Here is a 26000-nt window from a genome sequence, read left to right on the forward strand (position 1 = left end):
ACATCAAATACAAGGCTCAGAGGGCAGAAAAAGTGATGATTATGACTGTGTACCAGACACACTCTTCTCTAGTAGGAAGGAAGGGAATAAATTAACATTTAATAAGCACCTACTATGTGTCAGAAACTGTGCTAAGAAATGTCACATACATCATCTAAAGCATATTCTGTATTGAAGGCAAGGTTGATCTGGACAAAGAATAGATAGTGCTTGGGAGAGGAAGAAGGGGAAGATGTTGTATTTGAGAATCAATGAGTCCAACAACAAAATATTGATTCAAGAAGTACCAGCAGAGTCCCAGAGGAGTTTACTTTCCAAAGAAATACCAACATCCTTGGCCAGCTGAAGATAGGCTCAGGGAGGCCCAGGGAAAGATGCACATCTTTTTGAAATTATCACATTTCAAGCAAGCCACGTTGAGCTTGCTTGGCATTATGGACAGAGGAGGGAGGCCTAGGGGTGGACCCACACACTTTTACCCACCCAGCTGTGCCCACATATCTGCCACCTCCAGATAACCCTCTCTCTGGCCCTGGGACACAGCTGATCACACACCATTTCCTGAAAAGAATTCTCCTCTGTCTTGCTCCAGGGACTTTGGCAGAAGACTAGGGAGGATGCTTTGTGTATCCTTTGGCATTCAAGTGAGGAACTAATGCCCAAATCTTGGAGCCAAGGGAGGTTTGTCCAAGTGCCTGACCTAGAAGGGCCATAACTTCACTTCTTTTCTAATTAGGATAATTAACCTCCCCTGCTCGTTCATTCTATTCTGATCCAAAAAACTTAAATTAAAATGGCACAGGGGACTGTCCGGCTCTAGGGACAGGAAACCATTTACAAACCTTTCATCTCCATGCAGCCACGATCAAGGCAAAGTCAGGACAAAGTCCTCACAGTGTCTTCACCCTGGCAACAACCTTGGAATGCCTTCAGGGCCACTTTCAGAATTTTCATCCATGTCCATATCCCATCAGCTAGCAAATTTTGCTCAGCTTCATACAACTTGCTGACCAGCTTCAGAGTTGGTATTGGAGGGATACTCACAGGAGGTAGCATTTCTCTTTGTCTTGTCATGTGAGTGCTGTGGTTAGTTCAAGGAAAGCAAAAACTGGATGGCTTCAAGTTGGTAAGATTTGATGTGGGATTTATGGAATGTGTTCTTTGGCAACAACCACTGGAGGCAGAACTTCAGGAGCCTTTCAAAAACTGGAATCCAATAGCAGTATCTCACAGAGGAAAGAGACACAACTGAAGGGCAACAATACTGCATTTAATTCCCCATACCTCCCCTCTGAGTAGGTTCCAGAGTTTCTCATGAAGTATCTACAGCTTCCACACTGCCTAAGCAAGTAGCTCTAGGTATAGTCCTCTGGATCTTTTGTTCCTCTTTACTACGGGACTCATTTCAGGGTCTTCCCTACATGCAGCCTTTCATGTGTGTAGGGGAAGCCACCATGCCCTATAATTTTTCTGTCAAGAACTCTTTGGCTATGGCTCCTGGTGAGCCTCCATGGCTAATGGGAAAGGCAAGACAACAGAGTAATAGATGAGATTAGGCTGCCCATTTGGCCTGAGCAGTGAAGAATTCTTCTCAACCCGTTAATGCTAGGATCTAAGATATTCCCTGGGACTCTCTTGGTTGGAGCCTTGAAATATTCCCAGTCGATAAAGACCCTGACTTGCTCCTCAGTATGTCATAGAGCCATCAACGTAAATTTCTCAGCATGTTGTCAAGAGACTTGTCCTGGGCCTAACTTGAGTACATAAGTCACTCTCTGACCTTTGCCAATTCATGTCCTTGTCCCCTCCTAGCCATATAGTATTCGCTTCCCATTCATAACCTCTAACAAAGCCTAGGCTTTCCCCCTTTCTGAACACCCATCTGTGTTAACAAGGTGAAGTATGATTTTCAGTAGATACATAATAATGGCCAGACCAGTACTTTTTAAATTCTGATATGCTTACAGATCACCTGCAGAACTTGTTAAAAGACAGATTCTTAAGCCTGGGGTGGGACCTGACAGTCTGCATTTCTAACAAGCAGCTTTGGTGATGCCACAGTTGCTGGTCCATGAAGCATACTTTAAGTGACAAATATGCTGATCTGGGGGTCATATTTTAAGTAGCAAGAACATGTGCCATCTTCTGAATGAGTTAAACCCAACTGTACTGCTTGGAGTAAGAGATAGTGACCTCTCTTCTTGGGAGCTAACAATAGCAGCCTTTTATACTGAGGCTAAAATAATCCTTTAGTGTAACCAGAGCTGTGCAGAAGGTGTGGCAAATGTGGACGTTGGCATAGACTATCTATCTTTAGACCTGGGTTACTTGAATAAGCCTTCCTGGGCACCTGCCCTGCTTCCTGAAGCCAATCATGCAGGCCAAACTCATTTTGGGTCCAGCCACGCCATTTATCGCATCTCCTTTCACAGTGGCTCTGGATGGCTGCTGCTGCCACATCACTCATGCTATGATCTGCATCAATGGTTAAGACAACGGAAGCAGCTACATCATCCAAGGCACAATCCATTTATTTCATGCTGAAAAAAACAATCTTCTATCCAAGTGAGGCCAGCTAAGTTGGGCAGTTGCCACAGCTTTGAGTTTATACGAAATATGCCTTTTACACTATTTAGCTCCTCAGTGGAGAGCAATGTACCCCTTGAGGAGGCCCCAGATGTCATTAGTGTATCAATACTGGGCTGAACAGAGCAAGCCCATTTCTCCTCTGAGATGCAAGATGTATAACTCCTGGGGTTGTTAAAACATAAATTTGCTAGAGAAATGCACTGCCTTGTTTTTCTTCTAAACTAATTCCTAAATCCTTTCCTCTTTAGCTTTGCAGCTGATTGTGTTCTTTACTCAAAATAAATCTTAAAGAACATTGTATTTGGTTTAGGGGATGCTCTATTACATTGATATTTGCAGAGCTAAAGACTGCAGATGGGAAGATTCCCCTAAGAAGATTCCAGAGCATTGTGATTATGTGGTTTTTAGCCAAAATATAAACATGTTTTATGGCCTAAGGGGGTTGTCAAACAATGTGTTAAAGCACACTGGCAAATTTAAGATGGTTTTAAAAGTAGGCCTACTTGAGAATCCAGAATGGTCCCATACTAACCCTCCCCAAAGGGGAACAAGTCTTACTGGACCAACCCAATAATGGTTCCGATAGGGTCTCCAAGACAAAATATTCATCATTAACTGTTTTCCTCATGTCCATTGTCCCTGCCCTCCTATGCTGGCTTCTTAACTCTCCTGGAGGACTTAAATAACATGTTCATCTGCATAGGACCCTACAACTCCACTTCTCCTTCAAAATGATACATAGACCTAGCATACTGGCCAGTGGGATCAAATTTCCAGCCAAAAGGAACTCACTTAGCCATTTTGTTAAGTTCTGTCACTAAGCACTTTGCTTCAATGAGCACAGAAGCTTTTTGGGCATGGTTGACTAGTCCCTCCACTAACCCAATCATTATGATGACTAGCTACATGGTTCCTAATTAGATTCATTTTATTCAAATAAATTCCTCACCAGTGCCAGTTTCCAGCAGGCAGCGCCTTAACTGTAAGTGATTCAGGGTTCTCCCTCTGTAAACCTCCCAGATTCTAGTTTGCTGAAACACTCCTAAATTCAGTCATAGCCATACAGTTGTGGGTCATTTACAACTCATTAACTCAGTTAGGTAGATCCCTGGCTAAATGAAGCCCAGGCCATGACTTTGATGGTTGCTCCAGCTAGTTAGCCTCCTTCTCATCCATGGGTCTCTACTTTTCCCTCCTTATTAGCCAGCCAACCTTAGTAATCTGAACCATGGGTAGCAAAACAGGCGAGACCTAATGGTGGAACTGGCTCTGCTTGCACTGCTTAACCTCACACTCATAGCTCCTTGAGCAGAAGTGGCCATTTCCAAGTGAATCACAAATTAGGAACAATGAGGGTAAGAGAACAGAAATTTTTATAAAGAGGGTAATAGAACAAAAATTTTTTATAAAGATCTTTCCTCACTGTCCCTCTTTCAGATTATCTTTCCTTTCCTCTAAGTCCTAGGCTCCGCTTGTCTCTTAGTAGAATAGAATCTTCTTGATCTACCCTCTCCAAACTCTGATAGTACCTATGTATACAGTCCTTAAGGGACCCCTCAAAATAGAACATTGAAGAAACTGAGTCCCACAATTGGAAACGAACAACCACAAACTTACCCAGTTAATGAGCCTCTCAAGACTTTCTTGAAAGGTAAATCCTAGACTGCAAGCAAGTGGAAACATTTATAATACCTCCTATGAACTTTATCCTAGAGGTAAAGACAAACTTTTGAAGGTTTTTGCAAATGAGCACAGCTATTATGTAATCAAAAGAATGAGAAGGTGAAAGCCAGTCTTAGTGAGCAGGTTGGACAAAAAGGGAAGGACTGTTTGCAGCAGCCCAACCAAATACCAGTAATAACTTTAAAATAGCTAGTAGTCATGTGAATATAAAGAAAGGTGAAGACACAGAAAGGATAAATTAATTTCACTTCATGTTTTCTTAGGGCAATGGAAGAGTCAAAGATAATGCTCAAATTTGATAACTAGGAAATCTGACAGAAATAGGGAAGTCAGAAAAAAACAGCTGTTTTGGAGGCAGGGGGCATCTGAGACAGTGTGAGAAATAAATAAGGGCATAAGCAATAATAAAACCCACCCAGTCTAGTAACTCTAGTTCAACTCCAAAGGTGGTGATTAACTGATGAGCAATATGCCATTATCCAGAGAACCCTGACTGTGTTCCTGTTAAGCATTCACTTACAGTTGATTGCTCAGCATGCATCATAGTGGGCCTGAAAAATCCTGGGGTATCGTCAGGTAGTTACACAACAATGTGTTCTAAAGCCCTCTCTTGTGAAGAAATACATAGAAAAATGTATGACTCCATATCCCATGAACAACTGCACATGTTGGCGTAATTTCAGTCACTGATGAGGAGAAAGGAGAGCGTGAGCTTGGAAGCCAGGCCTGGGTGTGGATCTCAGCTCCAAAATTTACTAGTTATGTGCATTTATTTATAAAAACATACATTTCTGAGGTTCAATCTCCTCATCTGTTCATTGGGGATAACTACTTATGCCTAGGATTATTGGGAGGATTAAATGTAATAATGTGTACAGGGGTTTAGTATAGGGCTGAGCCCAAAGTAGGCATTCAACAAATGTGGATTTATACACTTGTGCCAAACTTGGCAGGGAAAGTAAAAGCAATTCAATTTAAAATCTAAAGAAGGCAGGGCACCTGGCTCACTGTCAGTTGAGCATCTGACTCTTGGTTTTGCTTCAGGTCATGATCTCAGTGCGGTGGAATTGAGCCCTGCATCAGGCTCTGAGCTCAGCTCAGAGTCAGCTTGAGAGTTTTTCCCCCTCCCTTGTCTTCCCCCCTTCTCCCCCCCATTTGCTCTCTCTCACTCTCTCTTGCTCTCTGTAAAATAAACAAAGTATTTAAAATCTGGGGAATGAGAGTGAAAAGTTAATACCTGATAATTCAAAAAAAAATCTGTTATTCCAGCAATGACTTAAAGGTGGCATTCAACCATAACCCCTGAGAGATAGTGGTCACCATCTGTGCTCTAAGATTCTCAAGCAAATAGAGGATGGTTGTGAGAGCTTGGTACCTTCATTTCCCCAGCATCTCAATCAGGTGATCTGTTTGACAAAATATGTGTTGAGTTGAGTTTTTAATGAGTGAATAGCTGATGGGATGGAAATGAAGCTTTTCTAGGTGTGGAGGGCAGCCAGAGTAAGTCACTAGAAATTAAAGCTGGAGAAAGCTGTGTCCTGCATGAAGACTGTGTGATTAGGCAGGATGAATCAAGCCACAAGTTTCAAAGCCTGTGTAGGTTAGAATAGGCCCCAGTACCAAAGGAGAGTCCCAGTTAGATTTGAGGAGGAAGAGATGCTGTAATACGCAAACTTACCCGTGGAATCCATGGCTCCTCCATGCAAAGATGTTGAAGCAAAAAGGAACACAGCCCTTAAGGGAGTCACTGAAGGCTTGTAGGCAAAGTTATAGGGAATACCCACAATAATTTTCCTGTTGGATTTTAACTTTTACCTAATACCAAAATAAATCTTTATCCAGAAAATACAACAGAAACATCATTTCACATTACTATTGAAAGTTAAAACAAGAAAAGGATCATGGTCAAGTTGGGATCCACCACTGGATAAATCATTTTCTTCCTCTGGATTCCCATTTCTCATTTATACAATGAAGAGATTGAGAACATCACAAAATTCTGGATCTCATATCTGAGAATGCTAAGAGACTTGGGAGAACCCTGACCATGTCGGACAACCTAACTTCTCTAAAGTTCAGCCAAGATCCAGCCACTCTTCTGGGGACCTAAGTCCCGCACAAGATGAAACATTAGCTTCCGACACTACCCATACTCTTAAATCCACTGTCATATCCTCATTGGAAAAATTCAATTGAAAGAAAACAACTAATCAAAATGAGTTGATCTTGGTGATGTTTTTATGAGTGTGTTTCTTTTTTTAGTCTGAAAGGACACATGCAAATTCTTATTTACCTTGTAAGTTCTAAACATCCCACTTTGGATGTTTCCCAAGCAGATTATAGACCACAGAATTAAGTCAAAGGGAACTTTCTTTCCTTGAAGGAGAAGTGTGCTCTCTGCTGTCTTTAGGACTGTATCTTTAGCCCCTCTGTATCCTCTAGGCAAATTTTGCCCTTAATATTACCTTTGACAGCTTTCCAATAGTATCAAGATCAAGAAATATTTGCGCTTCCAGGCAGAATAAGCCACAGTCCTTTCCAGTCACATCTAGACCTCTTTCATCTTTGACATGAATCTGCCTTCACTTTCCACCTCCTCTCTTCATTGCTGGTAGTGAGCATCCATGCCTCACCCCCAAAACTCAGGAATGTTAAGAGGTTTGGCTTAGCCTTGCTTTCTCAAAATTAAGAATGTCAAAAAATGTTTCCAGAGAAGTCACTCTCCTGGTAAGAAATCTTTTTGATAGAATGCAAGCACATATTTTCTGAGCTTAAGTCCCACCTCAATCAATTCACCTTACTTTTCCATAGGCACAGGCCACAATGTAAACCATAAACTACTGTGTTCAAAGGGAAGACCAAGATGTGGATGCTTAATGCAAAATATACCCACTTCTGGGAACCCATTCAAAATTCTTCCCCTGCTGGAGGAGAGGTGGCAGGGTAAGGGGTTATCTTCATTGTGGCCACTAGGTACTATTTGGGCTTGGGGAGAAGATGTTCTGTGGCTGATTGGTAGCACTTCTTCCCCACCCATAAATAGCCCACCCCCCTTTTAATCACATGAAGAGATTTCCCACCACCCCACACAACCAGAGCTGGGCAGTGCACTATTTGGTTGACATCTGTGGTCAACTCTCCACCACCTGCCCATGAAGTGCCTGCTAACACCCAGGTCACTCACCACTTGCTTTACTAGGAGAAATAGTCACATGAGTCCTGAAAACTACTGATTTCAAGGGGATTAAAAGCCAAGTGAGGAAATGTTAAATAAGAACCCTATCAATGGGCATTATCAATCATCACATGACATCATTTAAGTGCACAGTAGTCCCCAGAGCAGCTTTGAGATGACTTAGACCCTTTATGAGTTTGCATTGCAGGCAGTCCATCCCAGGACAATTACCTAGATACCAAATAGAAACATGAAAGAATTGTCCTCAAGCATTGTAGTATCCCCTTTCATCCAAATTACAGTTTCTTCCAGTTGCTTCTATTTTTTTTACATCTTTTTTTTTTAATTGGGGTAAAATTTGTATATAATATTATATAAGTTTCAGGTATACAACATTATAAGTCAATGTCTGTGTGCACTATAAGTGAACACAACTAAAGTCTAGTTACCATCTGTCACCATACTGTTGACCCCTTTTGCTCTTTTTGCCCACCCTCCACCCCTCTTTCCCCTCTGGTAATGACCAATCTGTTCTCTGTGTCTATGAGTTTATTTTTGTTTTGTTTGTTCATTTGTTTTGTTTTTTCTAAAAATTTGATATATGAGTGTCTTTCTCTGTCTAACCTCTTTCACTTAGCATAATACCTTTGAGGTGCATCCATGTTGTTTCTGTGATAAGAATTCAATTCTTTTTTATGGCTGAGTAATATTCTATCATATATATGCCCATATATAATGATGGAATATTATATATGGGCATATATATATACACACACATACACATGTACATATATACCATATCTTTAAAGATTTTATTTATTTTTCTGAGAGAGAGAGAGATAAAGTGAGAGCATGAGCAGAGGGGAGGGGCAGAGGGAGAGGGAGAACCAGATGCCCAGCTGAGCAGGGAGCCTGAGACAGTGCTCGATCTCAGGACCCTGAGCTCATCATCTGAGCCAAAGGCAGAGAGATGCTTAACAGACTGAGCCACTCAGGCACCCTTGTACCATAACTTTTTTAATCCATTCATCCATTGATGGACATTTAGGTTGTTTCCGTGTCTTGGCTGTTGTTAATAATATTGTGGTGAACGTAAGGGTGCATGTATCTTTTTAAACCAGACTTTTTCATTTTTCAGATAAATACCCAGAAGTGGAATTACCAGATCACATGGAATTTCTATCTTTAATTTTTTTTCCCGATTTTATCTATCTTTAATTTTTTGAGGAATCTCCATTCTGTTTTTCACAGTGGCTGCACCAATTTACATTCCCACCAACAGAGCACAAGTGTTCTTTATCCTCCACATCCTTTCCAACACTTTCTGCTTCTTGTCTTTTTTTAAGATTTTATTTATTTATTTTAGAGAGAGCAAGAGCTGGAGTACAGGGAGGGACAGAGGGAGAGAATCTCAAGCAGACTCCACACCCAGGACAGAGCCTGATTCAGGGCCCAGTCTCACAACCCTGAGATTACAACCTGAGCCAAAGTCAAGACTTGCACACTTAACCAACTGAGCCACCCAGGTGCCACTTGTCGTTTTGATAATAACCATTCTAACCTAACCAGTGTGAGGTGATATCTTATTGTTGTTTCAATGTGCATTTTCCTAACAATTTGATGCTGAACATCTTTTCATGTGCCTGTTGTCCATCCGTATCTTTGAAAAAAATATCTATTCAGATTTTCTGCTCATTTTTTAAAATTTTATTTTTTTTCAGTGTTCCAAAATTCACTCTTTATGCTCCATGCAATATGTGCCCTTCATAATACCCACTACCAGGCTCACCCAACCCCTCACACCCCTCCTCTTCAAAAACCTCAGTCTGTTTCTCGGAGTCCACAGTCTCTTATGGTTCATCTCCCCCTACAATTTCCCCCCCTCACTTCTCCTCTCCATCTCCCAATGTCTTCCATGTTATTCCTTATGCTCTACAAGTAAGTGAAACCATATGATAATTGACTCTCTCTGCTTGACTTATTTCACTCAGCATAATCTCCTCCAGTCCCATCCACGTTGATAGAAAAGTTGGGTATTCATCCTTTCTGATGGAGGCATAATACTCAATTGTCTTCTTTAACCATATCTTCTTTAACCATTTGTCTGTTGAAGGGCATCTTAGTTCTTTCCACAGTTTGGTGACTGTGGCCATTGCTGCTATGAACATTGGGGTACAGATGGCCCTTCTTTTCACTTTTCTGCTCATTTTTTAACCAGATTGTTTATTTTCATTGGTGGTGAGTTTTATGAGTTCTTTATATATTTTAGATGTTAATCCCTTGTTGGATATGTGATTTGCAAACTTCTTCCATTAAGTTGGTTGTCTTTTCATTTTGATGATGGTTTCTCTCACTGTACGAAAGGTTTTTACTTTGATAAAATCCCATTTTTAATTTTTTCTTTTGTTTCATAATTATTATTTTTTTCTATCAGACCTTGTATGGTTGAGGATCAGAAGGCTTGCCTGTTTTGCTTTTTCTGGACGTTAAGCAAATCTACTCCAGATGGTCTTCTAAATTTCCTCTCAGCTGACAATGCAAACCAAGTTTACTTTCACTCAACAACACTGGTTTATCTATTTGGGCATGCCTTCTCAGCTTATGATGAGGAGAATAAAGGAGAATGTAATTCACCAACAGGGAGAGAAAGTTCTTAATGAAGAACAGGACAAAAAAGGAAAATGGAAATGTAGGATTACATGCACCACCAGTTTCAGAGCCCACGTTGAACTTGACAAGTAGTCAGTCAGTAGTTGCCACTTCGAGTGGGATATTTGAGTATCAGAAATACCACAGGCTGCCAAACAATACCTCCTGCTTACTATTGTCTACAATTTCTCTGTTAGAGTTTGCCCCCTTTACTTTCAGGCTTTGATCCTACTTTAAAACATAAATCCTTCATGGAAGGTGTTACAATTAAGCTTTGCTCTGTCACAGGCAGTCTAGTATGAGTAAAGGGGTTGATGTGGACGGAGGATTTGTACTAGGAAAAGGACACAGAACTGGGACACCGAGTGGGGAGCATCTTCTGTTCACCGACTCCCAAATTAGCTAAGGTCCCATCCTAATAATGTAGCTGCAGGGAAGAGAAGATTTGCAGAGGGTCAGCTCTTAATTAAAAGGAAACTTAAACAAACACAATTATGAGGAATGAAGACCTCAGGGAAATCTTAATTTGCCAAGGGTAAATTGGGCCGGGTGTGGGTGAATATTTGTTTATATCCTGTTCCATAAAATCCACAGACTGACATCCATATGCAAGCACAGAGAGGTTCTTGATCTTTCCATCTTGAACTCCTCACACACAGAAGAGTTTCTGCATTAGCACCTCATTGCAGACAATTGCTATATCAATTTTGGTGGAAATCAAACATGTTTAAATCAAGTTAAAACAAAAACAAACAGCAAAATGACAAAATATGGATTCAAGTGTTCTATTGGAATATTTCCATGAATTCTTTTTAAAGAAAAGTACATTTATGGGATGCCTGGGTGGCAAAATCAGCTAAACATCTGACTCTTGATTTTGGCTCAGGTCATGATCTTAGGGTTGTGAGATGGAGCCTCATGTGCTCTGTGCTCAGTGGGAGCCTGCATGAGGATTCTCTGTCTCCCTCTGTTCCGTCTCCCATTCATTCTCTCTCATCTTCTCTCTCCAAATAAATAAGTAAATCTTTAAAAAAGTACATTTGTTATATGAATAAACATACCCTAAAGTATTGGGTTTGAGTTCAGATTTTTGAATATCAGGTTTCTTAGATATGGCAAAACTTAATCCAAAATAACTGAATTGGGCTTCTCTTCTCTCTCTCCTCTGTCTCTATTTTTCTGTTCTGCACTTGTATCTCAGAAACCATCCTCATACTCCACATGTATTTTCCCCCATTCACTTACTTTGCCACAATACACAAGAAAAATTTATCTGAAATTCCATGGAGACCAAAGAAGTGAGCAATGAAGAGAGTGGTTCACATAAGTTTTGGGTTTAAAGCTCAGGTGAATACTAAAATAAGAGCAGAAGAGAAATTTCATTTGCCTCTTTCCATCTCACATAATTTTTTGATGAACAAGAATATTAATTTCATAAAATGTTACACTTCTGTTCATTAAAATGTCACAGACAACATTAAATGTCAAATAAACTGAATTAAAATATATGTGACATATAGTACAGACACTTAGTATTGTTAATATATTAGGACCCTTATGAATCAACAAAAAAGCCTGGCTGACTCAGTCAGTAGACCATGCAACTCTTGAACTCAGGGTCATGAGTTCAAGCCACATATTGGACACAGAGCCTATTTAAAAAAATAGTAAAAAGAAAAATAATTTTTTTTTCCATTTTATTTATTTTTTCAGCGTAACAGTATTCATTCTTTTTGCACAACACCCAGTGCTCCATGCAAAACGTGCCCTCCCCATTACCCACCACCTGTTCCCCCAACCTCCCACCCCTGACCCTTCAAAACCCTCAGGTTGTTTTTCAGAGTCCATAGTCTCTTATGGTTCGCCTCCCCTCCCCAATGTCCATAGCCCGCTCCCCCTCTCCCAATCCCACCTCCCCCCAGCAACCCCCAGTTTGTTTTGTGAGATTAAGAGTCATTTATGGTTTGTCTTTAAAAAGAACACCATTAATATCACAGTAGAAATCTGAACAAAGGAAATAAATAGGAAATTATCAAAATAATAAACATGGACACAAAAATTTTTTTAAATCATTAACTTTACTAACAATCAAAGAAATGTTAACAAGAAAGGAAATACCGTTATGTCTCCTTATCAAATGGGCACATGTCTTATTCAATGCTAGCAAAAGGGCAGAGAGACAAGTACTCTTGTATTCTGGTGATGGAAACATAAAGTGGTTCAGACTTTCTGGAGGGCATTTTGGCAATATGTATGAAAAGCCTTAAAAATGTCCATAAGTGTTTGACCTGATATTACTACTTCTAGACATTTATCCTGTGGAAATAATTAGAGATGCTATATGAATGTTGTTATCACAGCATTATTTGTAATAAGGAGAGATTAGGAACAATTGAAATTTTCATATTGGGGAAGGTTAAATAAATTAAATATGTCTAAGCAATGGAATATCATACAGCCATTAAAATCATGTCTGAAAATATTGAATAACATAAAATGATGTTCAAGATACAACATTAGCTTTTTAAAGACAAGACACAAATAGTAAAATCCATTTTACTGAAAGAAGAGTATGTGGTATATTTATATAAAGTAAAATGGAAAGAATATATCAAATATTAACAGTGGTTATCCTTGAGGAACATTCACCTATACTTGTATTTTATTTGTTACTCATTGTGTCTTTTCAAATGTCCAAAATAAGCACATATTAATTTTATACGTAGAAAGAAAAACACAGATGCTACCTCAGAAGAAGAAAGACATTTGTAAAGTGCTTTGAACATATTAAGGTCTGCTTACCACATACTCAATGTTCCCAGATTCCTCATCCACCACAGGAAGAAGCGATTCATAACCCTGGCATTATGGCCTTCCCCCCTTGCCTTCATACTTCTGTTTGCTTATTTCTGGAGGACATATATCCCTTCTTGGATCATGTTTTTCTCACCCAGAACATTTCCACCAGTCATGAAGGATACAGAAGAAAGAAACCTGGTTCTGGGGTGCTTGGGTGGCTCAGTCAAGTGTCCAACTCTTGATTTCAGCTCAAGTCATGATCTCGTGGTCCTAAGATCAAGCCCTACATTGGGATCCTCGCTAGTGTAGAGTCTCCTTGTCCCTCTGCCTCCCCCACTTGCTCCCGTTCTCTCTCTTTCTCTAATACAAACAAACATACATACATACATAAAATCTTTAAAAAAAAAAAAAGGAAAGAAACCTGCTTCCACATACCCTACTGTATTGGGTAGTCATTAGGAGGTCAATAGTTTTCGACCCTTCTTGTACATGCGAATCATCTGGGGGAATTTAAAATAAAATAAAGCAAAGGCTGGGTCCAGGGTGAGGTTTGGACATCCATTTTTTAAAGCTTCCAAGGTGATTATAATGTGCAGCCAGAGTCGAGAGCCACAGAGGTAAGTAAAAATGCAGAAAAATAGAGCAATGCTTCCTTCAGCTGAATTCAGTTGAATAACAGGCAAGATGGACACTGACCCCACACTCCGCTGGCCTCTGAGACACCCACCAGCTACCAGCTGTTCATTTTTTAAATGCTATACCCTAAAGATCATAAAGCACATCACCAACTTTCAGAGCCGTCTCACATGACTCCATGAGATGGACAGACCTCAAAACAATGCTCAACATTCCTTTCCCTTTCCTTCCAAACTGGCTTGTATGAAAGCCACTGCTAAAATCTAACTGTGTTAACTGGAGAGGTAACACATTAAACCGTGAGCCATTCTTATACTGACACCTGGAAAAGGACAGAATGCTGAAAGAAAGGGACAGAGGACAGGCAAGTTTATCATTCTTCTGTTTTTAGATCAAATACTAAATTTGTTCAGCATGGAGCAGTTTTTCATTTCGTTTGTATAGTGAACAAAATCCTGACCTTCTTTCCCCCTGTGAAAATGATTTTGACAATTGTAGATTTGAGATATTTTTGTATCTGCTGCCATCCTTGCCATGAGGTCAACCCAGTAGTCACAGATTGAATTCCCTGGGAGCAACTTCTGAGATGGAGATCAGCATGCTAAAGTTTCTCGGGGAGTATCTTCACTACCACCACTTGTGGGAGAAGGAAAAAAAAAGAAGTGGGTTTGAGCAGAAGGAGGAGTTGGGCTGTGGTGCTGTCCTAACGAGGCCTCCGCCTACCCTTCAGGGGGCTCTGAAGGTGGGATGGCCCTTTAGAGTTCTTGCATCTGGCTAAAGGGGTTGTGCCTTTATACCCTGTAACAAGCAGTCGCTGGATGCAGGCTGCTCTGGGGAGGGAGCATTACTTGAAGCTAGGCAGCTTTCTTCAGCCAAAAACCTTTCCAGAAGCTGAAGGAATAAGCCCTTTGGTGCTGAAGGGGGATCTGGTGGTATAGCACAGCATCCCAACTCTCACCTTTCCCACAGTGGCTTCCTTGTTTAGCAAGGGTGGTCCAATGACCAGTCCAGTAGGATTGAACTGGTCATAGTTTGGGCCGGTTCTTTATCCATAATCACCTTGCCGCCCCTCTACTGTCCTGCTTCCTGCATTATCTTGGTTGAACACAGAAGACAATCCAACATTCGCCCAGTTACCTGTGGTAACTTCCAATCTTTAAAATAAGGAAGAAGGGGTGCCTGGGTGACTCAGTCATTTAAGCGTCTGCCTTTGGCTCAGGTCATGATCTCCGGGTCCCGGGATCAAACCCCACGTCAGACTTTCTGCTCAGTGGAGAATTTGCTTCTCTCTCTTTCTCTTTCTCTTTCTCTCTCTCTCTCTCTTTTCCCCTCCCCTTCGTCCTCTCTTTCTCCCCATCTCTTGTTCTCTCTCTGTCTCAAATAAATAAATAAAATATTTTTAAAAAAATAAAATGAGAAAGAAAAAGAAGGTGGACAGCAACAGTGGTCTGGAATCAAGATGAGAGAATTTGCTGCTCAAACAAAAGTAGCTTTCAGTTGGGCATGCTAAAGCTCACACAGAGTGGAGGACAATTCTAAAGCTGCTAAAACAGCAGGCTTATTTTTAAAAAGCCAGGGCTTTGTTAAGCACCTCACCTCTACAAGCACCAATGCCTGCTTTGACTCTGTGTCCAGCAATGAACTTTTCTTTTTTTTTCCATCCTCAAACTCATATTTACTCTCTTTGGGCAGCTGCAACAGGGAACAGTCAAACCATATAATAAATTAGGTACAAAAACAAATAAGAGCTTTTGGGGGGGTTACTCACGGATATATACTAAATTAAGGTTGGGGTGCCTGGGTGGCTCAGTGGGTTAAAGCCTCTGCCTTCGGCTCAGGTCATGATCCCAGAGTCCTGGGATCAAGCCCAGCATTGGGCTCTCTGCTCAGCAGGGAGCCTGCCTCCCCCCTCTCTCTTCCTGCCTCTCTGCCTACTTGTGATCTGTCTGTCAAATAAATAAATAAAAATCTTTAAATCATTGCCCCCAGGGCTGTCAAGTACGTGGCCATGTGTCCCAGTGGACACAGGGAAACTCTGTATGGTAAAAACACTGTAGTATGAAGCCATAGTGCTGACTTGCTCAGAAAATATGAGCAAGGCTCATTGCCCAGACGCCAGCTCATAAAAAATCAGGGGCTTTCTCAATTTAAGTTTTGAATAGGTAGGGCACTCACATGATTCAAAGAACAAAAGTACACAAAGATCTATGAAATCAGTGTTTCTTAAGAGGCCACTTATTGGTGGCAGTAGGCAGCATATAGAGCTGTGCTCATCTGTGACATGTGTCTTCCAGGAGCTTACCTTCAGAGAAGACAGCATGAGTCATATTTTTTCATCTTTATTGTTTTTGTACTTACAGAAAATAATCACCCTTCTTTTAAGATAGTCAAACATTCCATAAATAAGGAGTGGTGCAAATAAGAGTTTGGTAATCCTAAACCTCAGAGATAACTACTACCAACTCCTTTGAATTCTTCCTATACATATACAAATAGATGGGGCTTTTCTTTACAAAAATAGAATTATAGTAAAGTGCTATTCTCAGCTTTCTTCTCCATAAAAATATACTGAGAAGTCCTTTCGTCTATTATCTAGAGATTAGGCCATCTTTTTTTTTAAAGATTTTATTTATTTATTTGACAGACAGAGATCACAAGCAGACAGAGAGGCAGGCAGAGAGAGGGGAAGGGAAGCAGGCTCCCTGCTGAGCAGAGAGCCTGATGCGGGGCTCAATCCCAGGACCCTGGGATCATGACCTGAGCCGAAGGCAGAGGCTTAAACCCACTGAGCCACCCAGGCGCCCCAGGCCATCTTTTTAATAGCAGCATAGCATTCCAAGCATCTGTACTAGAATTTATTTATACAGTATTATTTGGAATTTTTAAATGCCTGTCATACAGTCCTTCCAATCAACTTCTTTATTGCTTAGAATGGATTTCCTTTACATTTAAGCCTACTTGTCTCTGGAGAAATGAGTGAGAGTTCAGTTAGGGAAGCTTCATGAGGGAGGAGAGTCATCCACAAAGGTCTATAGATAGCAGAAAAAGAGACACAGATATAGTTGCCTTGAGCAGGTAACAATGAAAGTACTGGATACATGTGCAAAACCATCTTCCAGATTAGAGTGAATGTAAAAACAGAAGAGAAATACAAACTGGTATGAGGTGAGGAATTAAAGAAAGGGAGACAAAAGCGGGTTGGAATGGAGCAAATCTTGATACATGGATAATGACCTGTTACATGGCAAAGCTTTTATGGAGAGAACCGACATGTTTTAATTGAATCCGAGCTTGGTGTCAATTAATAGTATAATGTGGCAATTTAAAAATATTAGCAATCCATTTGTATGTCTTCTTTGAAGAAATGTCTGTTCGTGTCTTCTGCCCATCTTTGATGTGATTATCTGTTTTGTGTGTGTTGAGTTTGAGGAGTTCTTTATAGATCTTGGATATCAGCCCTTTGTCTGTACTGTCATTTGCGAGTTTCTTCTCCCATTTCGTGGGTTGCATTTTTGTTTTGCTGACTGTTCCTTTAGCCGTGCAGAAGATTTTGATCTTGATAAAGTCCCAAAAGTTCATTTCCGCTTTTGTTTCCTTTGCCTTTGGAGACATATCTTGAAAGAAGTTGCTGTAGCTAATGTCGAAGAGGTTACTGCCTAGGTTCTCCTCTAGGATTCTGATGGATTCCTACCTCACGTTGAGGTCTTTTATCCATTTTAAGTTTATCTTTGTGTATGGTGTAAGACAATGGTCAAGTTTCATTTTTCTACACATAGCTGTCCAGTTTTCCCAGCACCATTTATTGAAGAGACTATCTTTTTTCCACTGGATATTTTTTCCTGCTTTGTTGAAGATTATTTGACTATAAAGTTGAAGGTCCATATCTGGGCTGTCTACTTTGTTCCACTGGTCTATGTGTCTGTTTTGTGCCAGTAGCATGATGCCTTGGTGATCACAGCTTTGTAGTAAAGCTTAAAATCAGGCAACATGATACTCCCAGTTCTGTTTTTCTTTTCTTTTTTTTTAAAGATTTTATTTATTTACTTGACAGACAGAGATCACAAGTAGGCAGAGAGGCAGGCAGAGAGAGAAGGGGAGGAAGCAGGCTCCCTGCAGAGCAGAGAGCCCGATGCGGGGCTTGATCCCTGGACTCTGGGACCATGACCTGAGCCGAAGGCAGAGACTTTAACGCACTGAGCCACCCAGGTGCCCCAGTTCTGTTTTTCCTTTTCAACATTTCCTTAGCAATTCAGGGTCTCTTCTGGTTCCATTCAAATTTTAGATTTCTTTCTTCTAGCTCTTTGAAAAATGCCACTGGTATTTTGATCGGGATGGCACTGAAAGTATAGATTGTTCTAGGCAGTATAGACATTTTAACAATATTTATTCTTCCGATCCATGAGCATGGAATGCTTTTCCATCTTTTTGTGTCTTCTTCAATGTCTTTCATGAGTGTTCTGTAGTTCCTCAAGTACAGATCTTTTACCTCTTTGGTTAGGTTTATTCCCAGGTATCTTATGGTTCTCAGTGCTATCATAAATGGAATCGATTCTCTAATTTCCCTTTCTATATTTTCATTGTTAGTGCATAAGAAAGCAACTAATTTTTGTGCATTGATTTTGTATCCTGCCACATTACTCAATTGCTATATGAGTTCTAGTAGATTGGGGGTGGAGTCTTCTGGGTTTTCCACATAAAGTATCATGTCATCTGTGAAGAGAGAGAATTTGATTTCTTCTTTGCCAATTTGAATACCTTTTATTTCTTTTTGTTGTCTGATTGTTGTTGCTAAGACTTCTAGTACTATGTTGGACAACAGTCTCCAGAGTGGGTATCCTTGTCGTGTTCTTGATCTCAGAGGGAAGGCTGCCAGCTTTTCCCCATTGAAAATGATATTTGCTGTGGGTTTTTCATAGATAGATTTTATGAAGTTGAGGACTGTTCCCTCCATTCCTATACTTTGAAGTGTTTTAATCAGGAACGGATGCTGCATCTTGTCAAATGCTTTTTCTGCATCAATTGAGAGGCCCATGTGGTTCTTCTCTCTTCTCTTATTGATTTGTTTTATCACATTGATTGATTTACAAACATTGAACCACCCTTCAGGGAGACTCAAATCAAAACCACATTGAGATACCACCTGACACCAGTTAGAATGGCCAAAATTAACAAGACAGTAAACAACAAGTGTTGGAGAGGATATGGAGAAAGGGGAACCCTCTTACACTGTTGGTGGGAATGCAAGTTGGTGCAGTCACTTTGAAAAACAGTGTGGAGGTTCCTTAAGAAATTAAAAATAGAGCTACCCTATGACCCTGCAATTGCACTGCTGGGTATTTACCCCAAAGATACAGATGTAGTGAAAAGAAGGGCCATCTGTACCCCAATGTTCATAGCAGCAATGGCCACAGTCGCCAAACTGTGGAAAGAGCCAAGATGCCCTTCAACAGATAAATGGATAAAGAAGATATGGTCTATACATACGAAGGAGTATTATGCCTCCATCAGAAAGGATGAATATCCAACTTTGTATCAACATGAATAGGACTGGAAGAGATTATACTAAGTGAAATAAGTCAGGCAGAGAGTCAATTATCATATGGTTTCACTTACTTGTGGAGCATAAGGAATAACACAGAGGATATTGGATTAAAGAGAGGAGAAGTGAATTGGGGGAAATCGGAGGGGGAGATGAACCATGAGAGTCTGTGGACTCTGAGAAACAAACTGAGGGTTTTGGAGGGGAAGGGTGTGGGGGGTTGGGAGGGCCTGGTGGTGGATATGAAGGAGGACACATATTGCATGGAACACTGGGTGTGGTACATAAACAATGAATCTTGGAACACTGAAAAAATAAAATTAAATTTAAAAAATATATTAGCAATCCTGGGGCACCTGGCTGTCTCAGTCTGTTGAGCATCTGCCTTCAGTTCAGGTCATGATCCCAGGGTTCTGGAATGAAGCCTTTGTATTAGGCTCCCTGCTCAGCGGGCAGTCTGCTTTTCTCCCTCTGCCTTTTCTCCCTCTACCACTCCCCCTGCCTTTGCTCTCTCATTGGTACTCTCTCTCTCAAATAAATAAAATCCTTAAACATTTTTTAAATCAATAAATAAAAATATTAACAATCCTAAGCTGCCAAAATAACAGCCCAAATCAAAGCAGGCAATAATCCCATTGTCATCTGCACTGGTCAGCTCATATCTGACTTATCCAGATCAATAAAATATTGACAAATAACCATAAGAGAGAGACAGAACAGTGAGGGAACTTATCATCATGTTGTAAAAAATAACTGTTGTAGTATTGGGACATCTCTTGTCTGAAGAAAAGAAAAATAAGGAAAGATATGTTAACTGTCATTAAAAAATGTGGACTGCCATATGGAAAAGGGATTAAAGTTCTCTGTGTAACTCTAAGTAGTGAAATAGGACTAGAAAATAGAAATGATAGGAGTATGGATTTTGATGGGGCACCTGGGTGGCTTAGTCAGTTAAGCATCTGCCTTTGGCTTAGGTCATGATCCTGGGGTCTTGGGATCAAGTCCCAAGTCGGGCTCCCGGCTTCTTGTTCCCAGAACAGGAAGACTGATTCTCTCTCTCCTCCCCGTTCATGTGCTCACTTGCTATCCCTGTCTCTCTCAAATAGATAAAATCTTTAAAAAAAAAAAAAAGTAGATTTTGACTCAATACTCAAAAAACCTTGTCTTTTATTCTTCTCCTATCCCCCTAACCCCCCAAGTTGCAGCTCCATGTCCTCATATCAGGGAGATCATATGATAGTTGTCTTTCTCCGATTGACTTATTTCACTAAGCATGATACCCTCTAGTTCCATCCACGTTGTCGCAAATGGCAGAAACAAGATGGGATTGGGAGGGAGACAAACCACAAATGACTCTTAATCTCACAAAACAAGCTGGGGGTTGCGGGGGGGGAGGTGGGGTGGGGAGAGGGGGAGGGGGTTATGGACATTGGGGAGGGTATGTGCTATCGTGAGTGCTGTGAAGTGTGTAAACCTGGCGATTCACAGACCTGTACCCCTGGGGATAAAAATACATTATATGTTTATAAAAAAAAAATTGGAAGGGGAGGTGAACCATAAGAGACTATGGACTCTGAAAAACAACATGAGGGTTTTGAAGGGTCAGGGGTGGGAGGTTGGGGGAACAGGTGGTGGGTAATAGGGAGGGCACGTTTTGCATGGAGCACTGGGTGTTGTGCAAAAACAATGAATACTGTTATGCTGAAAAAATAAAAAAAAATTTAAAAAAACCTTGTCTTTTGCTAAAGGATCTTTTAAAAAGTTTGAACATATCAGAGACTCCCTGATGTCATTTCCTTTCCATTATTATTCAGCCAATACTTTCTTCGTAATAGTACAGAAGTAAAATTCAACCTCGTCCTTGCTGAATTTCATAAATTCTCAATTAGTAGGATTCAAAATAATGAGACTTTATTGTACACTGCTTAAGAAAGATTTTCATATACTTTAATCTCCTTCTTCATGTTTATTTCTTAATCCCATGCTTTGGCCCACCATGTGCCCTCAAGTCCCACTGAAGCAGAGAGCACACAGAAAACCCACTCAAAAATGTAAATCTGAGAAATAAATATGCGTGGTTGGTTTAAAAAGAGTAAGAATTAACATTTAAAGCAATGGTAATTTACTCTGATCGGTAATTTTGAGCTCCTATGCTGAAATTGCTCATTTGGAAATTACCAAGTGCTTGGGTCTCATTTGTGATCTTCTTCCTGCATACACCCAGCACACAAAGGAGTCATAATGACCGGCTGAGTCACTGCTGCCATCTCCCTGAAGCATGCTCTCCAAATGTCAATACCATTTTCTATGGTGCTGTGATGAAGATTCCAGACCATAGCTTGCTTACACTACAGGATGGGTCCTGGAATATGTTCAAAGGGCATGTGATCTTCATCTGTCCTCCACTGCTCCACTGGCCAAAGGGTCATGCCACAGATCATTCTGGCTTTGCAGATCACTCCCATTACCCATTTCCATTAGTTATTGCCTAAATATAAATGGAAAACAATTAAATTTATGGGAAGAGGGGAGTTGCTTTTGACTGGATCCCCCCAAAAATGATATCTATAGTTGATGAAATTATACTCAGATTATGAATTCCTACCAGAAGCAAAAATATAGACCTGATATAATATTAGAGACATAAGTACTTGAAAAGACAAGTAATGGAAAACCCTGTGCTATTCTGTGGCTCATACTTTAAGATATACTGCTCTTCCCAACTTCTCAATCCCCACCTCCAAAAGCGTTACCCAGAATTCAAACATCACATCTTTTCCATCTTTCCCATTCAGCATAGATCTAGGGTATTAGTAGTTAATAGTTGTCAGATGTAAATTAACTAAAAAGGAACCAAGAATCCCTAGTAAATTTAATTTAAAAAGGGGAAGAACTGAGGAAGACTTAACATGATTGAACTTTTTCATAATTCTGGGATCAAAAGACCAGTATGATACCTTTGTTAGAAATTGTTTGTCAGGTTTTCTTAGTTCTTTTACTTGGGAAGCATGATTTTTCTTGTTGGATAGTCATAATCATGTAAGAACCAGCCATGTTATAAGATTCTACCTCTACATACGCTATGTCTCATTGCGAAAAAATGTTTAGTGGAAGATCAAAGACATGAGCTGCAACAGGAAACATTGAGGCCAGAAACAAGGAAAAAGCTTTAGCATTCATTCCATAGATGTTTTGATAATGCATGTCAATCAAAATAGCTAGGTACTATAATTCAGCTATGATTGCTTGAATCTGGCTCAGCTTGGTGCCCACGAGTTGTAGAATCTTCCTTAAATCAATATAGAGGATGCCCGGGTGGCTCATTAAGGTAAGCATCTGCCTTTGGCTCAGGTCGTGATCTCAGGGTCCTGGGATCAAGCCCTGCATTGAGATCTCTGCTCAGTGGGGAGTCTGCTTCTCCCTCTCCCCCTGCTCATTCTATCTCATAAATAAATAAATAAAATTTTTTTTAAAATAAAGATAGAGATTCTGACTGTCTGGATGGTTAAGTCTGGAGTCATGAGTAAGCCTGCTTTCCACAGTGTGTAAGATATGAAGGGACACAACGGACTGTAATAAATACACATAGAACCTTTAATACAGGAAGAGTTTAAAAAGAAAAACATCATCGTTGTTCTTCCTTCTTTCAGGATTTTCCATTCTCCAAGCGATTATGGAAGCAGCAGTGCAAAACAACTGGCAAGTGACAGCCAGATCTGTGGGAAACATAAAAGATGTCCAAGAATTCCGGCGCATCATTGAAGAAATGGACAGGAGGCAGGAAAAACGATACCTGATTGACTGTGAAGTCGAAAGGATTAACACAATTTTGGAACAGGTACAATTGAGATTTATTCCACCCCCAGCCAACACGTTAAATCATAAACCTTAGGCAGCTCCCATATCTGGTAATAAATTAAATAGCCAACAGACTAGATAGGCCAACAGTTTTTGATAGTCTCTCTAATCTTTTCTCTTCCCGGGTGGCTGCAGGGAAAAAAAAATCTAAGCTGCTGAAAATTGCATACCATGATTAATCTGGAAGTCTCTGCAGTTTAATGCTACCTACCAGATAAACACACCCTTTCACACTTCCGTTTTTGTAGATCGCTGACACTTCAAAGTAATCCCCTTCCTTTTCCATACCTTCCTCCCAGCACGGACCAGACAAGGAATTAGGCAGGACAGAAAGGAAGGGTTTTGTTTCCAGGGGCGCGGGTTGTTGCAGAGTGTCAATGGAGTCCTCCCTAGGTTCGAATTTGTGGATATTTTTGTAGAATAGCCCTCCGGTTCCAGAGAAAGACAGAGAGAATGTGTACACGTAATTTAGACCCTTTTGTAAAATGGCATACAAGAGAAAAATGTGTTTATGGCTTTTAAAATGTGAACAAATTGAAAAAGAATTGGATTGGATTGGGGGAAGAATACAATTCAATGGGCCCAAATGTATTCATTACCAAGCTTGGATATTTAAATTTAAGACTAAAAAATATTAGAAAAAATGTTTCACACTAAGCCAGATGAATACTCTGTTTCGAGTAAAGAGTCAAATTGAAATATGGTGAAAGTTTATTATTTTCCTTAAAAGTCTCAATTTTCCAGTTAATAACAGAGTGTCTGTGCTGCCATAAACAAAACTGTAGAGGAAACATTTCCATTTTAATTCGATCCCAGTGTACCTGGGGCCAAAACAGCTTTGGAGATTGAAATTATAGTGAGCAGCCATTGACTGGGAGAGCTGTTTTTATAGCAAATTAAATATTAACAATTTGTCAGATATCTCCCCATAAGAAGATAATGCAAAAAAAAAAAAAAAATAGGGAAGGGAAGAGGAGAGAGAAAAGGAGGGAGAGAGATTGAGAAAGAAAGGAAGGAAGAGTGAAATTGCTGAGCCTGCATCGTGGAGATATGAAGCTGCCCCCTTCCTGAGAACGGCATCACCTCTAGTGAAACGCATCTCACAGGAAATCTAGAGCATAGCCTGGCTAAATCAAATTTCCCAACTAACATTCTCTTGAGCTACCCAAATGATCCACCCCTCCCTTCCAAAAAAAAAAAAAGAGCCTTTGATTTTCTTAGATCTTGAAAGTGAAGAATCAGGTCAGTGATGGTGGTGTATGTACTACATGCCCTCTAAAATTTTATACCAAAATAGCCTTTTAGTGGGTGACCTACTTAATAGCCTAAAGCACAGGAACATCTTCCTTGTTGTACTTTGTTTTCCTTCTTTTGTATCAGGAACTTTGGTTTCTTGAATATGTCATATTCAGTTAAGTCTTCTAGGTTTTATAGGGTCTTACACTGGAGGTTGGGATTTTTCAGCATGATGTAATACAAAACGCAGTGGGTAGAGCTCTGAATTTTATGCAGCTATGTGGTCTTGAACAATTAAAATATCTATGCCTCAGTTTTCTTATCTACATGACAGGGAAAATAAAACATGCTCTATCTCCCATGATTGGTGTAATTGCTCCAAGAGACATAAACTGTTATGTCTGAAAAAAAAAGGTCATTATTACCAAGCTTTCAGGAAAACTAAGCTAACATTATTCAAAAGCCCCTTTCTCTCTTTTCATGTATCACTTTCTATCTTCCTTTCTTCTATATGTACATTCACAGTATCCCTCAATATATCTTCTATACAATTTTTCAGGGAACAAGTTTCAAAGAAAGGTTTTAGCAACATCCAGGTAAAGCTAAAGAGTTCATTTCACTCATTCTTTTCCCCTCTTTCAAAGAATTGTTATAGAACTACCAACTCGATGTTTTCTCTGCCATTTAAGGAACTTCTCTTACTATGAGGTAGGCGCCACAATTGTCTTATTCACAGTTATATCTCCAGTGTCCATAAGAGTACCTGGCACATAGTGATTGATGGATGGGTGGATGAATGAATGGACGGATGAATGAATGAATATTGAACCAGCACATTCTTAGTAAGTTTCACTATGATTTTGCAATGCTTCCAACAAGAGGCAGAAAAGTGCCTGCAGCCACATAAGATTACTAAAGCACACATTTCCTAAAGGTTTAAGATGGGGGTTCTCTGCTCAAACCTAGTCTGATGATATCATGAATTCCCCATAATTTATTTTTTATATAAAAATAGATTTCTCATTAAACAAATTATTTAAATTAAGCAACAAATTCAACATGATGCTTCTTTAGGGGAAAATTTGAAAAAATTAACTGAATGCTAAGATACAAAGATGTCACTTTTCTTGTTGGTTCCTAACCATTCTTTTGACAAATTTATCCTAATTCACAATACAGATCCTGGTTAGAGTAATGACATTTATAATTCAATCATTACCATGTTCTTATAAAAGATGTCCTTATCCTCCAAAGGTGTTTTCAACTTTGACTGAGGTGATTTTCATAAAAGGAAACCACAAATGATACTTCATGCCACTGTCTGGGGTAGAAGAGCCTGTTACACCAACATAACGCTATTCCATGCAGATTTGATTTTGGCATAAAGTTTGTATTGTACTCTATATCCCATGGGTGTGAATGAAAAGACATCAATATGGTGCAATTTTTCAAATATAAACAGGTCTCCAATATAGTGTTATATAGCGTAATCTCCCCATTTTATGATATAGGTTCTAATTTCCCTGTGAATGTTCAAACACTTAAGGCATCTTGGTGGTTCAGTCAGTTAAGCTGCTGCCTTCGGCTCAAGTCATGATCCCAGGGTCCTGGGATCGAGTCCCGCATTGGGCTCTCAGCTCAGCAGGAAGCCTGTTTCTGTCCCCCTGCCCCACCGCCTGCCTCTCTGCCTACTTGTAATCTCTCTGTCAAATAAATAAATATTCAAACACTTAGAGGGTAAATACGAATTCTTCTAACATTTCTTTCCAAAGCTCTTTTTTTAACTCTTTCCAACTCTCAGACTACAGCAAAAAAAAAAAAAAAAAGACTCAAAGG

At 40.0% G+C, this 26000-nt stretch overlaps 1 protein-coding gene across 5 annotated transcripts in view; it reads left to right on the forward strand.

Annotated features, from left to right (window-relative positions):
- Window positions 1-26000, forward strand: part of GRIA3 (glutamate ionotropic receptor AMPA type subunit 3) — a 291350-nt gene that overhangs the window by 118216 nt on the left and 147134 nt on the right. For all 5 annotated transcript variants that reach the window (XM_045995279.1, XM_045995280.1, XM_045995278.1 and 2 more), the window contains one exon: window positions 22721-22908. In XM_045995279.1, the coding sequence (XP_045851235.1) occupies window positions 22721-22908 (188 nt within the window). The remainder of the gene's footprint in view (window positions 1-22720; window positions 22909-26000) is intronic.

The sequence above is a fragment of the Meles meles genome, chromosome X (assembly GCF_922984935.1).
Source record: "Meles meles chromosome X, mMelMel3.1 paternal haplotype, whole genome shotgun sequence".
Lineage (NCBI taxonomy): Eukaryota > Metazoa > Chordata > Mammalia > Carnivora > Mustelidae > Meles > Meles meles.